Source organism: Castor canadensis, chromosome 2 (assembly GCF_047511655.1).
Source record: "Castor canadensis chromosome 2, mCasCan1.hap1v2, whole genome shotgun sequence".
NCBI lineage: Eukaryota > Metazoa > Chordata > Mammalia > Rodentia > Castoridae > Castor > Castor canadensis.
This window is the reverse complement of record NC_133387.1, coordinates 125762496-125780088: the sequence shown is the minus strand read 5'-3', so window position 1 is coordinate 125780088 and position 17593 is coordinate 125762496. Positions and strand designations below refer to the sequence as shown.

Genomic DNA, 17593 nt, shown 5'->3' with positions numbered 1-17593 from the left:
GGCTGTAGATTATTAGGGTTTATCACACTCACCCCAAGTTCCATTTCCAAACCATTTGGACACAATTCCTTAGTCGTTGCTTTGAGGGGTTCCACGTTGAGAAAGCAGACAAATGCTCACAGATGTGTTTACACTTTCAAGGTGAAAAAGTGCTGCAGAGCGACGAGTTCACACGAGACCTTTTTAGATTCCTCCAGCTGCTTTGCGAAGGCCATAACAGTGGTAAGCGGAACAGGTTACAGCATCAGGGAAAACAGCGCTCAGGTGTACGATGACCATTCATTTCAGGATGCCCATTTGATACAGTTGGTTGCTAACCCAAAGACATCAGCTAATCCATTCCTCAATAAGAAATACTTCATGAAGTGACCTACAGCAAGGCTAATGTTACTTAGTGGCACCAAGGGAAACTGCCCCCAAGGCCTCCACCCTTTCCATGTAGCTCCTTGGGGCTCATTAAGTCCCATTTTGGAAGTCACCAGTTTGGGAGGGCTCAGAGCAGACCCCAACTGGGGTGGCTGTGCAGGACTTTTCAGGGTATGCCGCTTCTGAACTCAGCTAAGAGCGCAGGCCTGGCTCTGACCTAACATTGCTGCTCTCAGACTTCCAGAACTTCCTGCGGACTCAGATGGGCAACACCACCACGGTGAATATCATCATCAGCACAGTGGACTACCTTCTGCGTCTGCAGGTGAGTAGGCAGGCTGAGCAATGGCACCGCCCATCTGTCTGCGTAAGAGTTAAGACAGGCTGTCCTTTAGCTCACAGTGGGGTCATGTCCTGATAAACTCATTGTAAGCTGAGGACACACCTAGCCCACTGAGCCTCACAGCTTAGCAACACAGTGTGTCGCGCCGACTCAGTGTTTACCCTCCTGACTCCATCATGTATGGACAGCCCACAGAAGACTGATTTTCAGAATTCCTAGTACAATTTCAACTGAATGCATACTACTTTCACACCATTTTAAGTGAGAACACTGTAAGTTGAATCCTCCTAAATCAGGGCTGTCTGTACAAGTCAAGCCCCAGTAAGGAAGATATAATTGATGGCCACACACTTACGGGAAGTCAAATACCTAAAGCATGTGTTTAAAGACAAAATCAAGGGATCGACTAGATTCCAAACCTTCTGTTATAAATGTGGGTCACTTTAGCTTTGCTGGTGGAGACCTAGCCATGGTGCCCAAGAGCACTGGGGAAAGAACTTTACTAGGTGATGGGAAGATTTTCAAGTTGTAGAAGGCGGCTCTGGGTTTAATTGTTTGAATGAAAGTGTGAAAGTCCAAAGACGATTCTCTTTGCTGGTTCCTCATCCTGGCTTGGCCACTGACTGGGAGCCGGAGCCACCTGTTTAGCTTTCCTTCTGGTTTTCTCATTTGTAAGGTGGGTAGGACCTGCCGCATAGCATGATAGTAAGGACTGAGAGATTTGATCTATGCAAAGTGCTCGGAACAGTGTCTGGCACTTAAAATGAGAACTATCATCTCAGTGCTATCATTACGGACTATTCAGATGACATCATTATTATCTTCAGTCACATTTGTCACTTTTAAACATTTGTCCTAGATCATGGTCTCTCAGGCACTGAACGTTGCTCCCTCTTCTGCTGTTCTTCCCTGTAGAGAAACATCTGTGCTTAGAAGACACAGGGTAGCAACAACCTCTGCCCTTCTCAGAGTCCCAAGCTCCTGTCACAGCAGAGGTCACAGAGATGTAGCCTTCCCTTCCAGCACAGACTGGTGTCAGAAAGCACTAAACTCTATGTGTTTGCTTTCAGGAATCAATCAGTGATTTCTACTGGTACTACTCAGGAAAGGACGTCATTGACGAGTCAGGACAGCACAATTTTTCTAAAGCCCTGGCAGTCACTAAGCAGATTTTCAATTCTCTTACGGAATACATACAGGTATGCACCTGAACACAAAGCATCTTCAACACTCCCATTTTCTGAATCCCCTAGAGTGTCTGGAGCACACAGCGAGCAGCACATTCAGCCTTGACACCAACAACATTTCCTATCTAGAAATAAGAACCAACAATACCTCACTCTAGTCTGTGGTCCCACACCAGGACCTGTTTGTGATGGTGTCACACTTTATTTGCATTTACCTAGTTACATTTTACTTTCCCCCCAGACTGAAAACTTGTCATGGACAAAAGAATTCTTACTCAACTTAAAACTCTTCATGTCAGAACAGTGTCTGACATATTGATTTCCTGATACTCAGTGACCATGGAGAGTGAAGTGGAGAAATTAATGGTGGAACAAAGGGATAGATAATGTTGTCTTAAGCAGAGTTTAAAAATGGAGCCATGCCAGGTTGGATGGCACTCGTCTGTAATCCCAGCACTCAGGAGGCTGAGGCAGGAAGAAGGCAAGTTTGAGACCAGCCTGGGCCACATAGTGAGACTCTGTCTCAAAAAAAATCCAGGTGTGGCTGGTCATGCCTGTACTCCCGGAGGCAGAGATCAGAAGGATTGCAGTCTAATGCCAGCCAGGCAAAATGTTAGCAAGACCTCATCTCAATCAATAAACCGCTAATGGTACATGCCTGTTATTTCAGCTATGCAGGAGGCCTAAGTCCAGGCTGACCAGGGAAAAGAACACAAGATTCTACCTGAAAAAAAGTAAAAGGGGCTGGGGCATGGCTCAGATGGTAGAGCGCCTGCCTAGTGAGCACAGGCCCTGAGTTCAAACCCAGTACCACACACACACACACACACACACACACACACACACACACAAAGCAAGTAAGCTGTGTGCACTGGTGGCCAAATTTATGGGTGAACTTCAGGGTAACTCTAGATACTTCAGTACTCTTCCTCTGGTCATTGCCTAAGAGGTCCACCTGCTGTGAGAGGAGTAGAGGATGTAGTCAGGCCAGCTTGCTGTGAAACCAGTTGCCATAGCTAGCTTCTGCAACACAAGATTTGTTAAAGCAGAATTAACACTCCATCTTTATATTATCATAACCAGGAGACTCAAAAATAAGATCTTCCTTCACTTATTCAACAAAACACTTAGCTCCTGCTCTACACTGTGGTTAATGAAAAAAGTCTAATATGTTTTCTCTGCCCTTAAAAGAGCTTATAATGTGATTAAGAAGATACATATATGCGAGGAAAATTATTTGATGCAAGATTATCATACATGATTTTAAGAAATCGTGTATGCTGTGCACCAAGAACCACTCATGCTGGCTGGGGATGTGGCTCAGTGGCAGAGCTCTTTCCAAGTGTGCGCAATGCCCTGGATTCCATCCCCAGCATCAGCAGGCTAAGACAGGAGGATTGTGATTTTGAGGCTACGTAGAGAGACCCTCTCTCAAAAATCAAAATCAAAATAAAACCATGTGTGTGAGCCCAGGAAGAGAATGTCGTTCTGAGCCCCAGGGCTGCGTCTCCAGCAGACACATGAGCTGTGGATGATACAGAGGAAGAGGAGGAAGTGTGTATTGGGTCAGTTTCTTAGAAAAGCCACAGAGTGGACTGTGCATGGCTTCATGAGGGGTGCCTCAACAATTGCATCAACCTCACAGAACAGGCAGGAATAAGAACACCTCATCCCCTTGCTTGTATACCTTCATATCCCTCCCAAAGAACCTTCTATAAACCAAGAGTCTAAGGGTTTTCACTGGCTCTTTTTACAGGTTATGTTGAAGCTAAAATCTGTTCTGTGAAAAACATGAGCTTTTCATTGAATAAATATCCATGTGGTAAACGACTGGCCCACTGGTTCATATTTACTCATTAGAATGAGCACACAAGTAAGACTCCCCTTGAGACACAGGGTTTTAATGGCGATTAACTTGTCACTCAATTACTACATGGAAAGAGAGAAGCCTAGAAGCAGGGGACTGACCTGAAGTTACAGAAACTGCCATGCCAAAAGAGGCCATTCATTGTGTCTGATGGGCTTCTGATTTCATCTGGCAGAACCCATCCTAATCTTCACAGTTTTCCCTGGAGCATTTAACCCAAAAAGAAAAACTCATTTTTTTGTGAATGTAAATTTTTTTTCTACAAGTTTTGTTCCAAAGTAAGTAAGTCTGTTGGCGTGTAGGGATGGGGAGCTGGATGTGTGTAAGCAGTGATTTTTAACAAGTGTACGGGGTCAGGGATGCAAGAAATAGTTCTGCTTCTCACTTCTTCCTTGGGAGTCCTGTCAAGACTCTTCTAAAACTTGAGGTAGTACCTGTGTCCTTTGCAGGCCTTTCTTATTGAAAAGTGATTTGGAAATTGGTTGAAGGATAGAAAAAAAGAAAGACTATAAGGAAGAGTTAAGAAGGACTGGGTTCAGTCAGTGATCTTCAAAACCAGTAAGGTTATTAACAAGGAAAACACAAACTGGTAATTAAGTCATCCCTGTCCTTGGCTTTGGAAAAAATATTTAAGAGATGGTGCTGGCCTATAGTCCCCACACTGGGGAGGCTGAGTCATGAGGATTGTGAGTTTGAGGCCAGCCTGGGCTACATTGTGAGAACCTGTCCCAGGAAAAAAAGGACAGAGCGAAATGGTGTTATAGCTGAAATTTAGATTAATAGTAAAATCCTAGAAGTGGATGAACACTAGGATTATTACACAGATTTTTTTAAACTCGGCTATAGTCAGGCATTTCTGGTAGCTCTGTTGGAAGACAGAAGGTGGGTAAGGCCTGGCTTCCAAATGTGAGCACAGCACCCTTGGAGTTGTCAGATGGCCTCTTGGGAAGGGGGTGGGTCCATCCTCTAGCCCAGCTTCAGCGCAGCACTGAGCCATTTAAATATTGCTCTGAGACTTTATTTGAAGAGTGCATTCTGAAACAAAAAGAAAATCTCTGACGACCACTGGACTGTGAATGCCCTAGTTTTTCCCTAGACATAGTGTACTGTGACTGGGAAAAGGAAAAAGCATTATCTTGGGAAACGCGTGCATTCTGGAAGGCGCTACCTGCCTATCACTTGGCTGTCTGGTGTCATCGCTGGCATGGTTGTGTCACAGAGGACTCAGGTGTGTCACAGAGGACTCAGGTGTGTCACAGAGGAGTCAGGTGTGTCACAGAGGACTCAGGTGTGTCACAGAGGAGTCAGGTGTGTCACAGAGGACTCAGGTGTGTCACAGAGGAGTCAGGTGTGTCACAGAGGAGTCAGATGTGTCACAGAGGACTCAGGTGTGTCACAGGGGAGTCAGATGTGTCACAGAGGACTCAGGTGTGTCACAGAGGACTCAGGTGTCCCCCCTCTACAGGGCCCCTGCGTTGGGAACCAGCAGAGCCTGGCCCACAGCAGGCTGTGGGATGCCGTGGCCGGCTTTCTCCATGTGCTTGCCAACATGCAGCTGAAGCTCTCTCAGGTACTGTGGCCTGCCCCTCACGCGACCCGTCCCTGCCAAGTGCTGCCTTCACCCTCCCACCTGGCTTCCCCTTGTGCACATGGCTGCTTCATCAGGGGCTGGAGAAGTCATGCAGTTTTAAACTGAGCACCCAAATGGGCAACAGGCATGAGTGCCTCCAGAGGGGTCCCAGATGGGCTCTTGCATGGACGTGGCTTCCTTGTGTCCCAACAACCTACTCTTTTTACAACTGCCTCAACACATGCCGCCCACGTGCTCTCCCTCTTTGCTCCTCTATCATTGTCTTGTCACTTTGGGATCTCCACCAGCCCTGCCTGCTCTGTCCAGCACTGCATGTTTCTATAATCCACAGTCTCACCTTGGCCTCTCCTCCTCCCTCCCCATCACTCTGGCTAGATGAATCGGAATTGCTCAGAATATTTATTATGAACCAGTAAATGTGGCATGTGTAGTGGTCGATTGTCTGTCTCCATGGCAACATGAGGAAGAACTTCAGGATGTGTTTCAGGCTGATTAGAGTAACATTTGCAGCATTAATTTAAATAATGTGTATCTAAAAATTTCAAGGCTGTCACATCTGCCTCCTCTCTTCTGGAATGTGCTATTTAACCCTTTCACTTTTCCCCTTTTGACTCTGGCCTTACAAGAAGAGAGAGTTCTTGGTGGTGGTGGGGAGGGTGGCTACTAATCTGGCAGTAATACGTCCACATCTAGGTCAACCAGGGCAGCGTGTGCCAAGGCTCCAGAGACAAGAGCTGGAGCCTGCCACCTCCTCACCAGTGACTTTTGGAAGTTACTTCCCCTTTCTGGTTTCATCATCTATGAGATCTTCTGAGTTAGAATGGATACTCTGAGGTCTCTCCTCAGCTATGACATTCTACACTTCCATGGTAGTTTCAAGGTAGCTATGACACACACCATAGGTAGGGGGCGTTTCCCCTGAAATTTGAAGGTCTAGGCAAAGAGCTATGTCTTTTTGAAAGACATATAAACGAGGTGTGACCCAGAAAGAACTTTCTAATTTCACCCTCAGATTGCTGTTTCCAAGGTCATTTCCTAATTTTAATTTCACTCTCAGATCAGATCTTCTAAGCCTCATTTCCTCCTTTGATCAAGGGTATAAATATAAAGCACGGAGCTAATTTAGCATTGCTCTGCCTACATCACTAAAATTAAAACCAAACAGACTGGTATCAAAACTATCCAGAGGAGTAGCCTCAGTTACATATCATTTCAGGGAGCCCATGGCACCTAGATCACCACCAGCTAGAATCAGAATTAATCCAGAAAGAAAGGAGAACCTACTTTGTGATTGAGACCTTGTTACCTTAGTCCGATTATAGCAACAACCCCCATGAGGCTCACTGACGACGTAAGCTGCCAGAGATTCCTAAAGGCTCTTTGGCTTTGGACAAGAGTTGGTGCACTTGCCACAGTGCACAGATGAAAGGGAGGAAGGAAAGGAGCTCTGCTGGACGAGTCCTGCTACACTGCGGCTCCCCACGCTGCCGACAGTGGCTGTACGACATCCTCATTCACAGTGAGAAGGGAGCTCGTTGCTACATTGCCACAGCCTCCACCTAACCTTTCCAGAGCAGGCCCTTCTTGCTCGCTGCCCTGCCCTCTGCCAAGGGACCAGATAGCTCAGGGGTATCTCCTGTTTCTGTTCTAGGATTCCAGTCAGATCGAGCTGCTGAAGGAACTCTTGGATCTCCTTCAGGACATGGTGGTGATGCTTCTGTCCCTCCTGGAAGGTTGGGCTGTTTGGTATAAGTAGGCATTCACTCAACTGTAATCGGTCTGAGCGCTGACCTTTCCAATACACAGATTATCCTCCTGGCAGGTCACTGATGCCATGTGACATTGGTTAGAATGCCAAATTTTCAGAAAGAAAAAAAATGAGTGAGGGGCACATGGTCTGATGGACAAAGCCTGGAACCAACTCATTTATACCAATAGGAAAGCCAGAATGAACTGGGGAAAATCTCCAAGCTTTGCTCTTCTCTATCCTCTCCTTCTCCCCATTGCTTTTCAATACATCTGGCTGCCAGTGTGTATGCCAACCATTTAGTTGGGCACCCTCCTACGTTTAAAGGGATAAGAGGGACATCATGTATCTCCATGTGTCCCCAGTGATCTGATAGTGAAACCATCCTCTTGGGCCCCGGGTCAGAAATAAGACTGTGGTGTGGCCCTCCACTTCCTCCCTTGTTCCTTTTTCCCTTGGCTCCTAGAGGCACAGTCTTTATGGCCTGCCTCCCCCCCACCTCCCATTTCCAAGTCATTATGATCAGAAAAGAGCTGACTTAGCACAACGTCTTCTAAAATAGACTACATGACCAGCTATGGGACTGTATGGGTTTATTTATCTGTCTGTTTTTTTGAACCTGCCTCACAGGAAATGTGGTAAATGGAACAATTGGCAAGCAGATGGTGGATACACTAGTAGAGTCGTCTACCAATGTAGAAATGATCTTGAAATTCTTTGACATGTTCTTGAAACTTAAAGACCTAACCAGCTCAGACACCTTCAAAGACTATGACCCAGATGGTAAAGGGATTATCTCCAAAAAAGAATTCCAGAAGGCCATGGAAGGGCAGAAGCAGTACACACAGTCAGAGGTTGACTTTCTCCTCTCGTGTGCAGAGGCTGATGAGAATGACATGTTTAATTACATTGATTTTGTAGACCGGTTCCATGAGCCTGCCAAGGACATAGGGTTTAATGTGGCAGTGTTACTGACGAATCTGTCTGAACACATGCCAAATGATTCCCGCCTGAAGTGTCTATTGGACCCTGCAGAAAGTGTGCTGAATTACTTTGAACCATACCTCGGACGAATTGAGATCATGGGCGGTGCCAAGAAAATCGAGCGTGTTTATTTTGAGATCAGCGAATCCAGTCGAACTCAGTGGGAGAAGCCCCAAGTGAAGGAATCGAAACGACAGTTCATTTTTGATGTTGTCAATGAAGGTGGAGAGCAAGAAAAGATGGAACTCTTTGTGAACTTTTGTGAGGACACGATCTTCGAAATGCAGTTAGCATCACAGATCTCCGAATCCGATTCAGCTGACAGGCCGGAGGAGGAGCAGGAGGAGGATGAAGACACTTCCTATGAGCTAGAAACTGAGGGGGACGAGCCGGAAGACAAGTCTTTTGAGTCTGCCTCCGCCTTTGCCATGGCCTGTGCCGCAGCAAAGAGGAAAGTTGCCAACTTTCTGAGGAGGGCAACCCTGAAGAACCTCAGGAAGCAGTACAGGAACGTGAAGAAAATGGCAGCAAAGGAGCTGGTGAAGGTGTTCTTCTCTTTCTTCTGGACACTGTTCCTGGGCCTGTTCCAGTTGCTCTTCACCATATTGGGAGGAGTCGTTCAGATCCTCTGGAGCACAGTGTTCGGAGGGGGCCTTGTGGAAGGGGCAAAGAACATCAGAGTGACCAAGATCCTGGGTGACATGCCTGACCCAACCCAATTTGGGATCCACGAAGATGCCATGGATGCTGAGAGGACAGAAGGAACAGAGCCGGGGATCACTGTGGAGCTGGGTTACTTCACAAAGGGGGAAAAGGGAGAAACAGACATCATGTCAGACCTCTTTGGACTCCACTCAAAGGAAGGTGTCTTAAAGCATGGGCCTGAAGTGGGTTTGGGTGACCTGTCTGATATTGTTGGCAAGGATGAGCCCTCTACATTAGAGAGCACTGTACAGAAGAAGAGGAAAGCCCAGGTAAGCATGACTCGTGGCTGTTATCCATGTCCCTAGAATAAGACTCATTACCATGTCTGCAAGCAGTACAGATGCGTTTGCCCAAGAACCAACATTGTATAAACACTGGCTCTGCTGTGATAATGCTGATTTTATCATTCTGGCTCTGCTAGAAACCGAGCCTTAGATGGCTGTCCAGTGCATAGTCACTGGGCAGGGGAGTGGGCAGATTCCTCCAGTTTTTATATTGTAGAGTTCAAACATGGTGGTCTGTGACCTTTATTTGCTTCAGACTTTCATTGAAAGGTGAGTTCTCATGGTGCACAGGTTCATTTGGTGAACTGAAGTCTCAAAAACTAGGTATAATGCAAGAGGAAATGTCTCTCCAGAGACAGGACTTCTGCAGTGCTCTCAAAGGTCCAGATGATGCTACATGATTCAGTGTAGCCTCCCAGCAAGTCTAAGTGTGTGGACCATGATTGTGGGATGCTGAGCATTCAATTGGCACTTTGAGTCAGTCAACTAGCTTAAGAAGATACAGTAATTCAGAGCCCATTGGCCATGCTTGGGAGGCTATGGGTGTCCCCCACTCTTGTAGCATCAAGCTCACAGTGTCATTCTTACATCAATAAAAAGCAGAGAAGTGTGAAGAAATCAGAGCCCAGAGACTGCTTTGCTCATTTATTTCATTGTTTAGTAGAGAGTTAATGTGTCCCTGTTTCAGGCTCTGAGAATACAGTGATGGATGAGAAATGTGTTGTCCTGTGGTTTAGTGGAGAAGATAGATATTGGACAAGTCAATGCAAGGAACAAGTTTGCTAGGAAGGAGAAAGGTCTAGAACTGGAAATGTATAGGAGAGAACACTTGCCTGGCGTAGAGTCAGGGAAGAAAGCCTAAGTCACAGGATTTCTTTATATAGCAATTCAATTTTTTCTGCTTTGCTCCCCATAAAACCCACAGCCTAAAACAGTTTGACAGAATAGAGATTCTGTGCATTGGGCTGTGTTCTAGGACATGGGAATACACAAGTTAACAAGAGACACAACATTTCTGCTTTCATGGAACTTAACCTCCAAGAGGAAAAGAAAACAAGAGAATGAGATAATTGTCATTTGTGATACATGTTAGGCTAAATGATCAAGCTAATGTGTAACACAGTAGGGCAACCAGGAAGCTTCTGTAAAGCTGTGACCTGAGCCTCATCCTGGAGGATGATGAGCACAGGGGACAGGCAGAGGCTGTAGTCAGGGCAAAGGCCCCCAGTGCACAGGAGGATTGTTCCAGAAAAGGAAAGGTCTGAGTGTTTGGATACAGGAAACAGCAGGTCATGTAGTACAGATGAGGATGGAGAGAAGAGCCAGGATCGTGTGGGTGAGAAGGTCACCCACCAGAGGGACTGGGGTAGAGGTGAGAGGATTGGAGGCACAGTGGGAGCCTGTCAGGTAGGGGCAGGTTCTGGGTTCCACCTGGTTTGACCTGTGTCCCATCTCTCTTACCCCAAAGGGCAATAGGACTGCTGTCACAGGGTACTCTCCAGGTCCGAGCCCAGTTTCCTGCTCAAGTGGAGTAAATAATAGAAGGGCAGTTGAGTTTTCCAGTGTGATGTCTCTGTCTTGGTGCCTCTCCAGGGGCACCAAGACACGTGGCAAGACAGCTACATGTTGTGACCCCCAAGAGAAGAGAGAAGGGTTCTGGTACCTGCAATCTGAAGGGAACAGCCAGTCCACGGCTCTTCCTGAGCTCTCTCCCCTAAGGAAGCCTTGACTGAGTGTTGTTTTTATTTAGGCAGCAGAGATGGAGGCAGCACATGGAGCAGAAGGAAAAACGGAATCTGAGAAGGCAGAGTAAGTGCTCGGTAGCATGAACCCTAGTGACTGTCGTAGCGCTAGTTTATTTTGTATTCTTTATGGGCTTTGAACTCAGGGCCTCACATTGGCTAGGCAGATTCTTTACCACTTGAGTGATGCCCTTCTTGTCTTAGGTTTCAGGTAGGGTATCACTTTTTGCCATGTCTGGCCTTGGACCAAGATCCTCTTACCTCTACCTCCTGCATAGCGGGATCACAGGCACCTACTGGTGTACCCAGCTTGTTTGTTCAGATGTCATCTCACTAACTTTTTTTGCCCAGGCTGGCCTTGAACCATGATCCTCCTGATCTCTGCCTTCTGAGTAGCTGGGATTACAGGTGTGAGTCTCTGTCCTGGCCAGTAGGTAGTTTTCCATAGTGTCTACTAGTCTATTGCTGTAGTAAGGAGAAAAACCTGATTTCAAGTAATATAAACAACAGCTATACTGAAAGCCCAAGACATACTTCTTTTCACTTTAGAGTAAGTTCTCTAAGACACTTACTACATTTATCTTATTAACTTTATAATCCCAGTAATCAGTCAGGGCATCACTGTTTAGACGAATGAATTATCAAGCTGTACTTAGCAACTTGGTATCACGTTGATGATGGTAGCATCTATTATTTATTGACTAGCTATTGCATGTCAGGCCTGTGCTAAACTCTTCTACAAAATATCTCATTTAATTCTTGCCACAATCTTAGAAGACTAAGTAGTATTGCTCACTCTCAAGAAGGCTCCTTCTTGAAAAGAAAGGACAACTTTTCTGAAGAGAAAAAAATTCTTAAGTCTAATTTCAGGAGAAAGTTGCGTATCGTCAATGTGTACCTGCGATTATGGAGTGTGGCCACCACTCATGAAACATGAATCTGATGTCCAGCCACCATTAACCAACACATCCATCTTCTGCCCCTCTCAACTCAGATTTCTGACTTAGTCTCTTTCTGGACCTTCCTGACCTCTCTCCTCCCCTACTGAGTGGGTTTCTCATCCATGTAGCATGGAAGACAGAGAAAAGGAGGACGATGTCAAAGAAGAGGGGCAAGTGGAGCCCCTGTGGGCAGCAGGGACAAAGAAGAAGAAGCGGCGGCATGGTCAGAAGGTGGAGAAGCCTGAAGCCTTCATGGCCAATTTCTTAAAAGGGATGGAAGTCTATCAGACCAAGTTGCTGGTAAGGCCCCCTTCTGGGGGAAGTATTGGCCCAGGCAGACTGTTGGTTAGTTATGCTCCTTCCCCTTGCTCATTCCTCCTCTTTTTCTCTTCTCATTTATTTGCCTGTTCCCTTTGTATTGGAGGAAAAGAAAAGGGAGTTAGCCAGAAAACACTGCAGCCCTCCACACCTCTACCATCTGGCTGCTTGCGCAGGGCTACAGGGATGCAGAGGTCTTTTCAGGGCCTGGCTCTCCCATAATTTCCAAATAGACTACTTCCTATAAGGAGTGGTCATGAAAACTCATAGGACTTTATAGCAGGCTTTCCCCTCTGCTGGTGGCACATTTAAGCATTTGGTTCTTTTGAAGATGGGCAGAATTCTTTTGAACATAATTCCAAGCAACTGTTTTAAAAATCATCATTTCTTCTCCTCCCCCCACCCCAAATAAATTGGTGCCTGTGTTAGAAAAGCTAGATGGCCCAAGAGGAGCAGCCATGACAGAGTGGCTCCCTGTGAACTTCTAACCAGAACTTCCGTGAACCGGGTGCTTGCTCTCCCTTCCAGATCTCTTCTACCTCTGCCTGTCCTTTCCTTTTCAGCACTACCTGGCCAGGAATTTCTACAACCTGCGGTTCCTTGCTCTGTTTGTAGCCTTTGCTATCAACTTCATCCTGCTCTTTTATAAGGTGATACTTCATTCAGAGGTTATTTGCCAAATATGTTGTATACTATATATAGGAAAACTATAACTATAACAGAACTTATGCTCCCAAATACAGCAAAACTTCTTATCTATGAGATTTCTATGGCACTGACTTCTAAAAAGTATACAGCCAGGGGAAAGATGGGGACAAGCTGACAAGAAAAGTGAATTGCAGAACTACATCAACAGTCGAGGCTCTGGGCTGGGGATGTAGCTCAGAGCTACAGCACTTGCCTAGCATGTGCAAGGCCCTGGGTTCGAGCTCCAGCACCATAAGAAAACAAAACAAAACAAAAAAAAACAGTCGAGGCTCATTTTCATTGTTACTTCACTCAGTCCCCAAGTAAGGACTGAGCATCCACTATGTGCAAGTCCCTATATTAGGAATTATGAGGTATTTCACAATGAATAATAAATGCAGTTCTTTTCTTGAGGAATAAGATAGTTGAGAGTTGTTATAGTTAGCTCATGTCTTAAAACCACTATGAAGGAAGAATTAATGGGAGCAGGAGGAGAGGTACTGGTCACAATAAAGATTTTGAACATGGGCAAGTAGATCTTCATAGGCATGTCATAGTCATTAATGGAATGAATTAAAGAAAGATCCGAGAGTCTTGACACTGTTTGTCACTGGCTTTTCTATGCTTGGGTCTCTCCTTTCCTACTTAAAACCAGCCATCTAATTTTTATAAAGCACTGACTGTTTTATTCACATCAACCTTCCACTTGACAAACTGTCTTTCTGTTGCCCACAGAAGGAAAATGGAAATCTGTAGCCAGGTATATAGGTTGGTTTTAAACATATAGAGGTTGAGGTGACTCCAGACAGCCCCAGGCAGCTGGAGCTGTAGGACAAAAGCCTCAAAGGTATAGATCTGAGAGTCATCTATGTGGGGGAAGTGGAGGCCATGACAGTAAATGGAATCTCAAACAATGGAGAACACTGTGTGTGCACGCATAAGCCTGTGTGTGCTTATGCTTACACAGGTCCTTGGCTCAGCTGCCCCTCAGTACACACCATTTCAAAGATTACCTGTCATGGCACAATTATAGCATGTAGAATAAAAGGTCCCTGGCTTAAATGTTTTGTTTTCTTTTCAAGAGATAGGTTTTGTCTGTTCTTAATTTTTACTTGCAATTGTTGGAGATACTGGGGGATTCTTAGAAGTAAGTTTCCTAAAAGCCTCATTTATTCAGCAAGTAATGCTGAGCTGACTATATAAAATGTGTGAGGACAGCCCAGTGGCTGATGTTTATGAGTGAGTGTGTGTCTTGGGTCAGGTCACTGAAGAGCCTTTAGAAGAAGAGACAGAGGATGTTGCAAACCTGTGGAACTCCTTTAATGACGAGGACGAGGATGAAGCGATGGTGTTCTTTGTCCTTCAGGAGAGCACTGGGTATATGGCACCCACGCTGCGCGCCCTGGCTGTGGTCCACACCGTCATCTCTCTGGTCTGCGTGGTGGGCTATTACTGCCTGAAGGTAAGCTGCCTGTCACCCTGAGTCCAATCTGACTCCTTGTGAAAGAAGTGCTGCGTTGAAGCTCAGCCAGCCTTTTGTTCTCTAGGACTTTGCCTGCAGGGTAAGGCTCTTGGAACATTAGCACTAGCTTTACTTAGAGCCGCTTACAGCTGCAGAATCTTGGGCGCCACCCCCAGGCCTTTTAAATCAGTCTACCAGGTGACTTGTATGCACAGCCACATTTGAGGAGTCCCAATTCTGACACTGATAGTTGGATTTCATGGCATCTGACTCATCAGGCTAAGTCAGAGGGAAGTTGGTCATAGAGACTCTTCTGATCTTTGAATTGATGTTGGAATTTCTCATTAGGTTGTACCGTTTGAGATGTGAGAAGAAACCTCACTGATTTGTTATTGTGTCAGATATCTATTGCTACGTTATAAACCACCCAAAACTGCAGCTTAAAGCCATCATTTTGTCCCTCAGATTCCCAGGACAGACTGGGTACACTTAGCAGTTCCCCTGACCCATGTGACAAAGCCATGTCTGCAACCACCTGGGAGCTCAGCAGGGTGAGAATGACCAACCAACATGGCACATTCTTCTGCCTGGCACCCTGGAGGAGAGCAGCTGGAGGGCTGGGCTCAGCGGGGGTAGCTGAAGCCTCTCTCTCCCTCTCTCCATGTAGACTCAGGGTGTGTTCCCTTTCCACGTGAGCTCTGACTTCTTGTGTGGATGGCTTAGGTTTTTCCAAGAAGAACACAAAAGTGGGAACTGCTAGTCCTTTGTAAGGCTCAGGCCCAGAGCTAGCACAGTGTTGGTGTCATTTTCCCTGACACATCCTGTTGACTGAAGCAAGTCACCTAAAAGCTCAGATCCATTACTGCATTTGAAGGCCCCACAAGGACACGGACACCAGGAGGCTTTGTTCATTTGGGCCATCTTCAGAACTACAACAGTTAGACAGTCTTCGGCCATCATGTGTTTATTCTTACATTTTTTTCTTACTTTTTATCGTTTTTACATTTACTTATATATGTGTATACTTTCTCTTACTTTTTAAAGCAGGAAGTCTCCTTGACTATATACCAAGTCATCTTTCTAGAAAGAGTCCGGGAAATTTATTATTACCCTTTGACCCTTTCTTCCCCTAGAGAACTGAGTACAGTAGGTAGTCCAGCTAGCCTGCTAGAGACCTTATGTCCTGGGCCACACCAAAGGCTCCATTCTAACTTTGAAAGCATGGATTCTGGAGCCAGGGTGCCTGGTTACATTCAGCCCTCCCACTTAACCTCCCAGGTGCTCCGTCTCCTCACCTGTAAGGCTGAGTATTGTAACACTTAAGATCTGGGAGATTGAATGAGTTAATTATGTAAAAGTCCTCAGCACACTAGACAGAGTAAGCTGTAGAGCATGTTAGCTGCTCTTCCTGATCTAAAATCCTGGAGTTCAGCTTGTTGGATGCAGTGCAGATAGACTGGTAACCTAGAGAAAACAAAACGGAAATACGATATAGTGAATAAAAATGTAAAGGTTCTACGGACAAGTGTGTGCAACTCCTGGAAGGCTGATGGGAAAACTTGGGAGTCCCAGAGGTCAGCTCTGGTCTACATTGTGGTGTCACTTTAGAGTCCTTTCTAAACGCAGAAGACATCAGTCACAGTGGCCTTAGCTCAGCTCCCCATCCCATCCTCCATTAGCCTGTAGCCCTCAACTCCCCAGTGTTGTTTGTTGTTTTAAGGGAAAATCAAGAAGTTGCTTTTTACTAATCATTATTTAAATGTGCCTGTATGGTTTGGAAATAAAGGAGCAATATGGGGTGAGTGCATATAATGAGTTTTGAGAAGAATTACTGAAAGAAAGTTTGGAGACTAATGACCCAGGGATGTTGCCAGGTAACTGTTGTTGTCCCAAGTGGATGGAAAGCCAGGCTGTGTGTGAATTAAGCTTTTTGTTGGCTAGGTGAGCTCTGGCTGTTGGCTTCTCATTTCCTAAGATTTCAGCAATATGCTGACTTCAGTGACTGTACCCTATATTTGAGGTATATTTGTGCTTAGTTGGGATGAGTGAATTTCCCTTTGTGTGTTCTCCTTTGGTGGCAGATCTTTATATCCATGTTACCATATCTAGTCTGAAAGTTTTAATTATGACAGTACCCCTTATCCATAGTTTCAGTTGCAGCCAACTGCAGTCCAAACTATCACATGGAAAATTCCAGAAATAAACTCATAACTTTTAAATTGCATGGTATTCTGAGAAGTGTGATAAAATCTCGTGCCATCCCACTCTGTCTCATCTGGAGCATGGCTCATCCCTCTGTCCAACATGTGCTCGTCCCTCTGTCCAGTGTGTACATACCATGTAGATCACTCATCCATTGGTCTCTTAGTTGCCCTTTCAGTTATCACCTTGACTATCAAGGTATCACAGTGTTTGTGATCAAGTAACTCTTATTTAGTAATGGCCCCAAAGTACAAGATGCCGGCATTTTGGATGTACCAAAGAGAAGCTGCATAGTGCTTCCTTTAAGTGAGAAAGTGACAGTTCCCAACTTAATAAGGGAAGAAAAAAAATCATGTGCTGTTTGGTAAGATCCACAATAAGACCAATTCTTCTACTCATGGAATTGTGAAGAAGGAAAAAGAAATGTATACTATTTTTGCTATTAAACCTTGGGCTGCAAAAGTTACTGCCACAATGTAAAATACATGCTTTCATTAAGATGGAAAGTCATTAAATTCCTGCTTGTTTAGCTATGGGAAATAGTATCTATAGGGTTTGTGTCTATCCATGGTTTCAGGCATTGACGGGGATGCCGGTCATCTGCTGAATAAGAGACCAGGGAATAATAGTAGGAAACAAATAAGTGTGTTGCTGCCTGGCCAGAGCTCTTTATAAAAAGAAGAAAATTTAATTCCAAAGGACCATGTAGAGTCCTCTGAACCCGCTCATTTCATCAGACCTGGTTTCATGAATATTGTGACAATGAAATGACCCGGGCCATTGAAGGGGCACTTTGACATATTCCTGACGCTGACCAGTCGAGTGTAGAATAACCTTATCATCCTTTCTTAGTTTTGGTTCAGCTCTCAGCCTTGGTTCTGCCCTGGGGCGCATCTGAACATGGCCTTCCCACTAGAATGGGTCAAGGAGACTAGCTTATATTGATATCTGCTTTTTAAACAAAACCTTACAGGTGCCCATGTCAGAGGGATGGCATATTAGCCAAAGGAATGAGAAGGGACTTATTTGGTATTGGCCCCACAACTAGGTACCCTGAGGATCCCAGTAAGGTTACTGCCCTGAAGCTAGAATATTAATTTGTGACAAATACCTGGAAGGTGCTTTTTTGTTATTATTCATATGTGCATACAAGGCTTGGGTCATTTC

The 17593-nt window shown here is 45.4% G+C and overlaps 1 protein-coding gene across 11 annotated transcripts in view; it reads left to right on the top strand.

Moving 5' to 3' along the window:
- Nucleotides 1-17593, top strand: part of Ryr3 (ryanodine receptor 3) — a 494693-nt gene that overhangs the window by 453036 nt on the left and 24064 nt on the right. For 9 of the 11 annotated variants that reach the window (XM_074065580.1, XM_074065577.1, XM_074065585.1 and 6 more), the window contains 10 exons: nucleotides 142-222; nucleotides 603-691; nucleotides 1780-1908; nucleotides 5229-5333; nucleotides 7006-7087; nucleotides 7732-9059; nucleotides 10825-10883; nucleotides 11886-12057; nucleotides 12639-12725; nucleotides 14024-14224. In XM_074065580.1, the coding sequence (XP_073921681.1) occupies nucleotides 142-222; nucleotides 603-691; nucleotides 1780-1908; nucleotides 5229-5333; nucleotides 7006-7087; nucleotides 7732-9059; nucleotides 10825-10883; nucleotides 11886-12057; nucleotides 12639-12725; nucleotides 14024-14224 (2333 nt within the window). The remainder of the gene's footprint in view (nucleotides 1-141; nucleotides 223-602; nucleotides 692-1779; nucleotides 1909-5228; nucleotides 5334-7005; nucleotides 7088-7731; nucleotides 9060-10824; nucleotides 10884-11885; nucleotides 12058-12638; nucleotides 12726-14023; nucleotides 14225-17593) is intronic. The other 2 variants (XM_074065584.1, XM_074065583.1) reach the window with 2 other exon arrangements.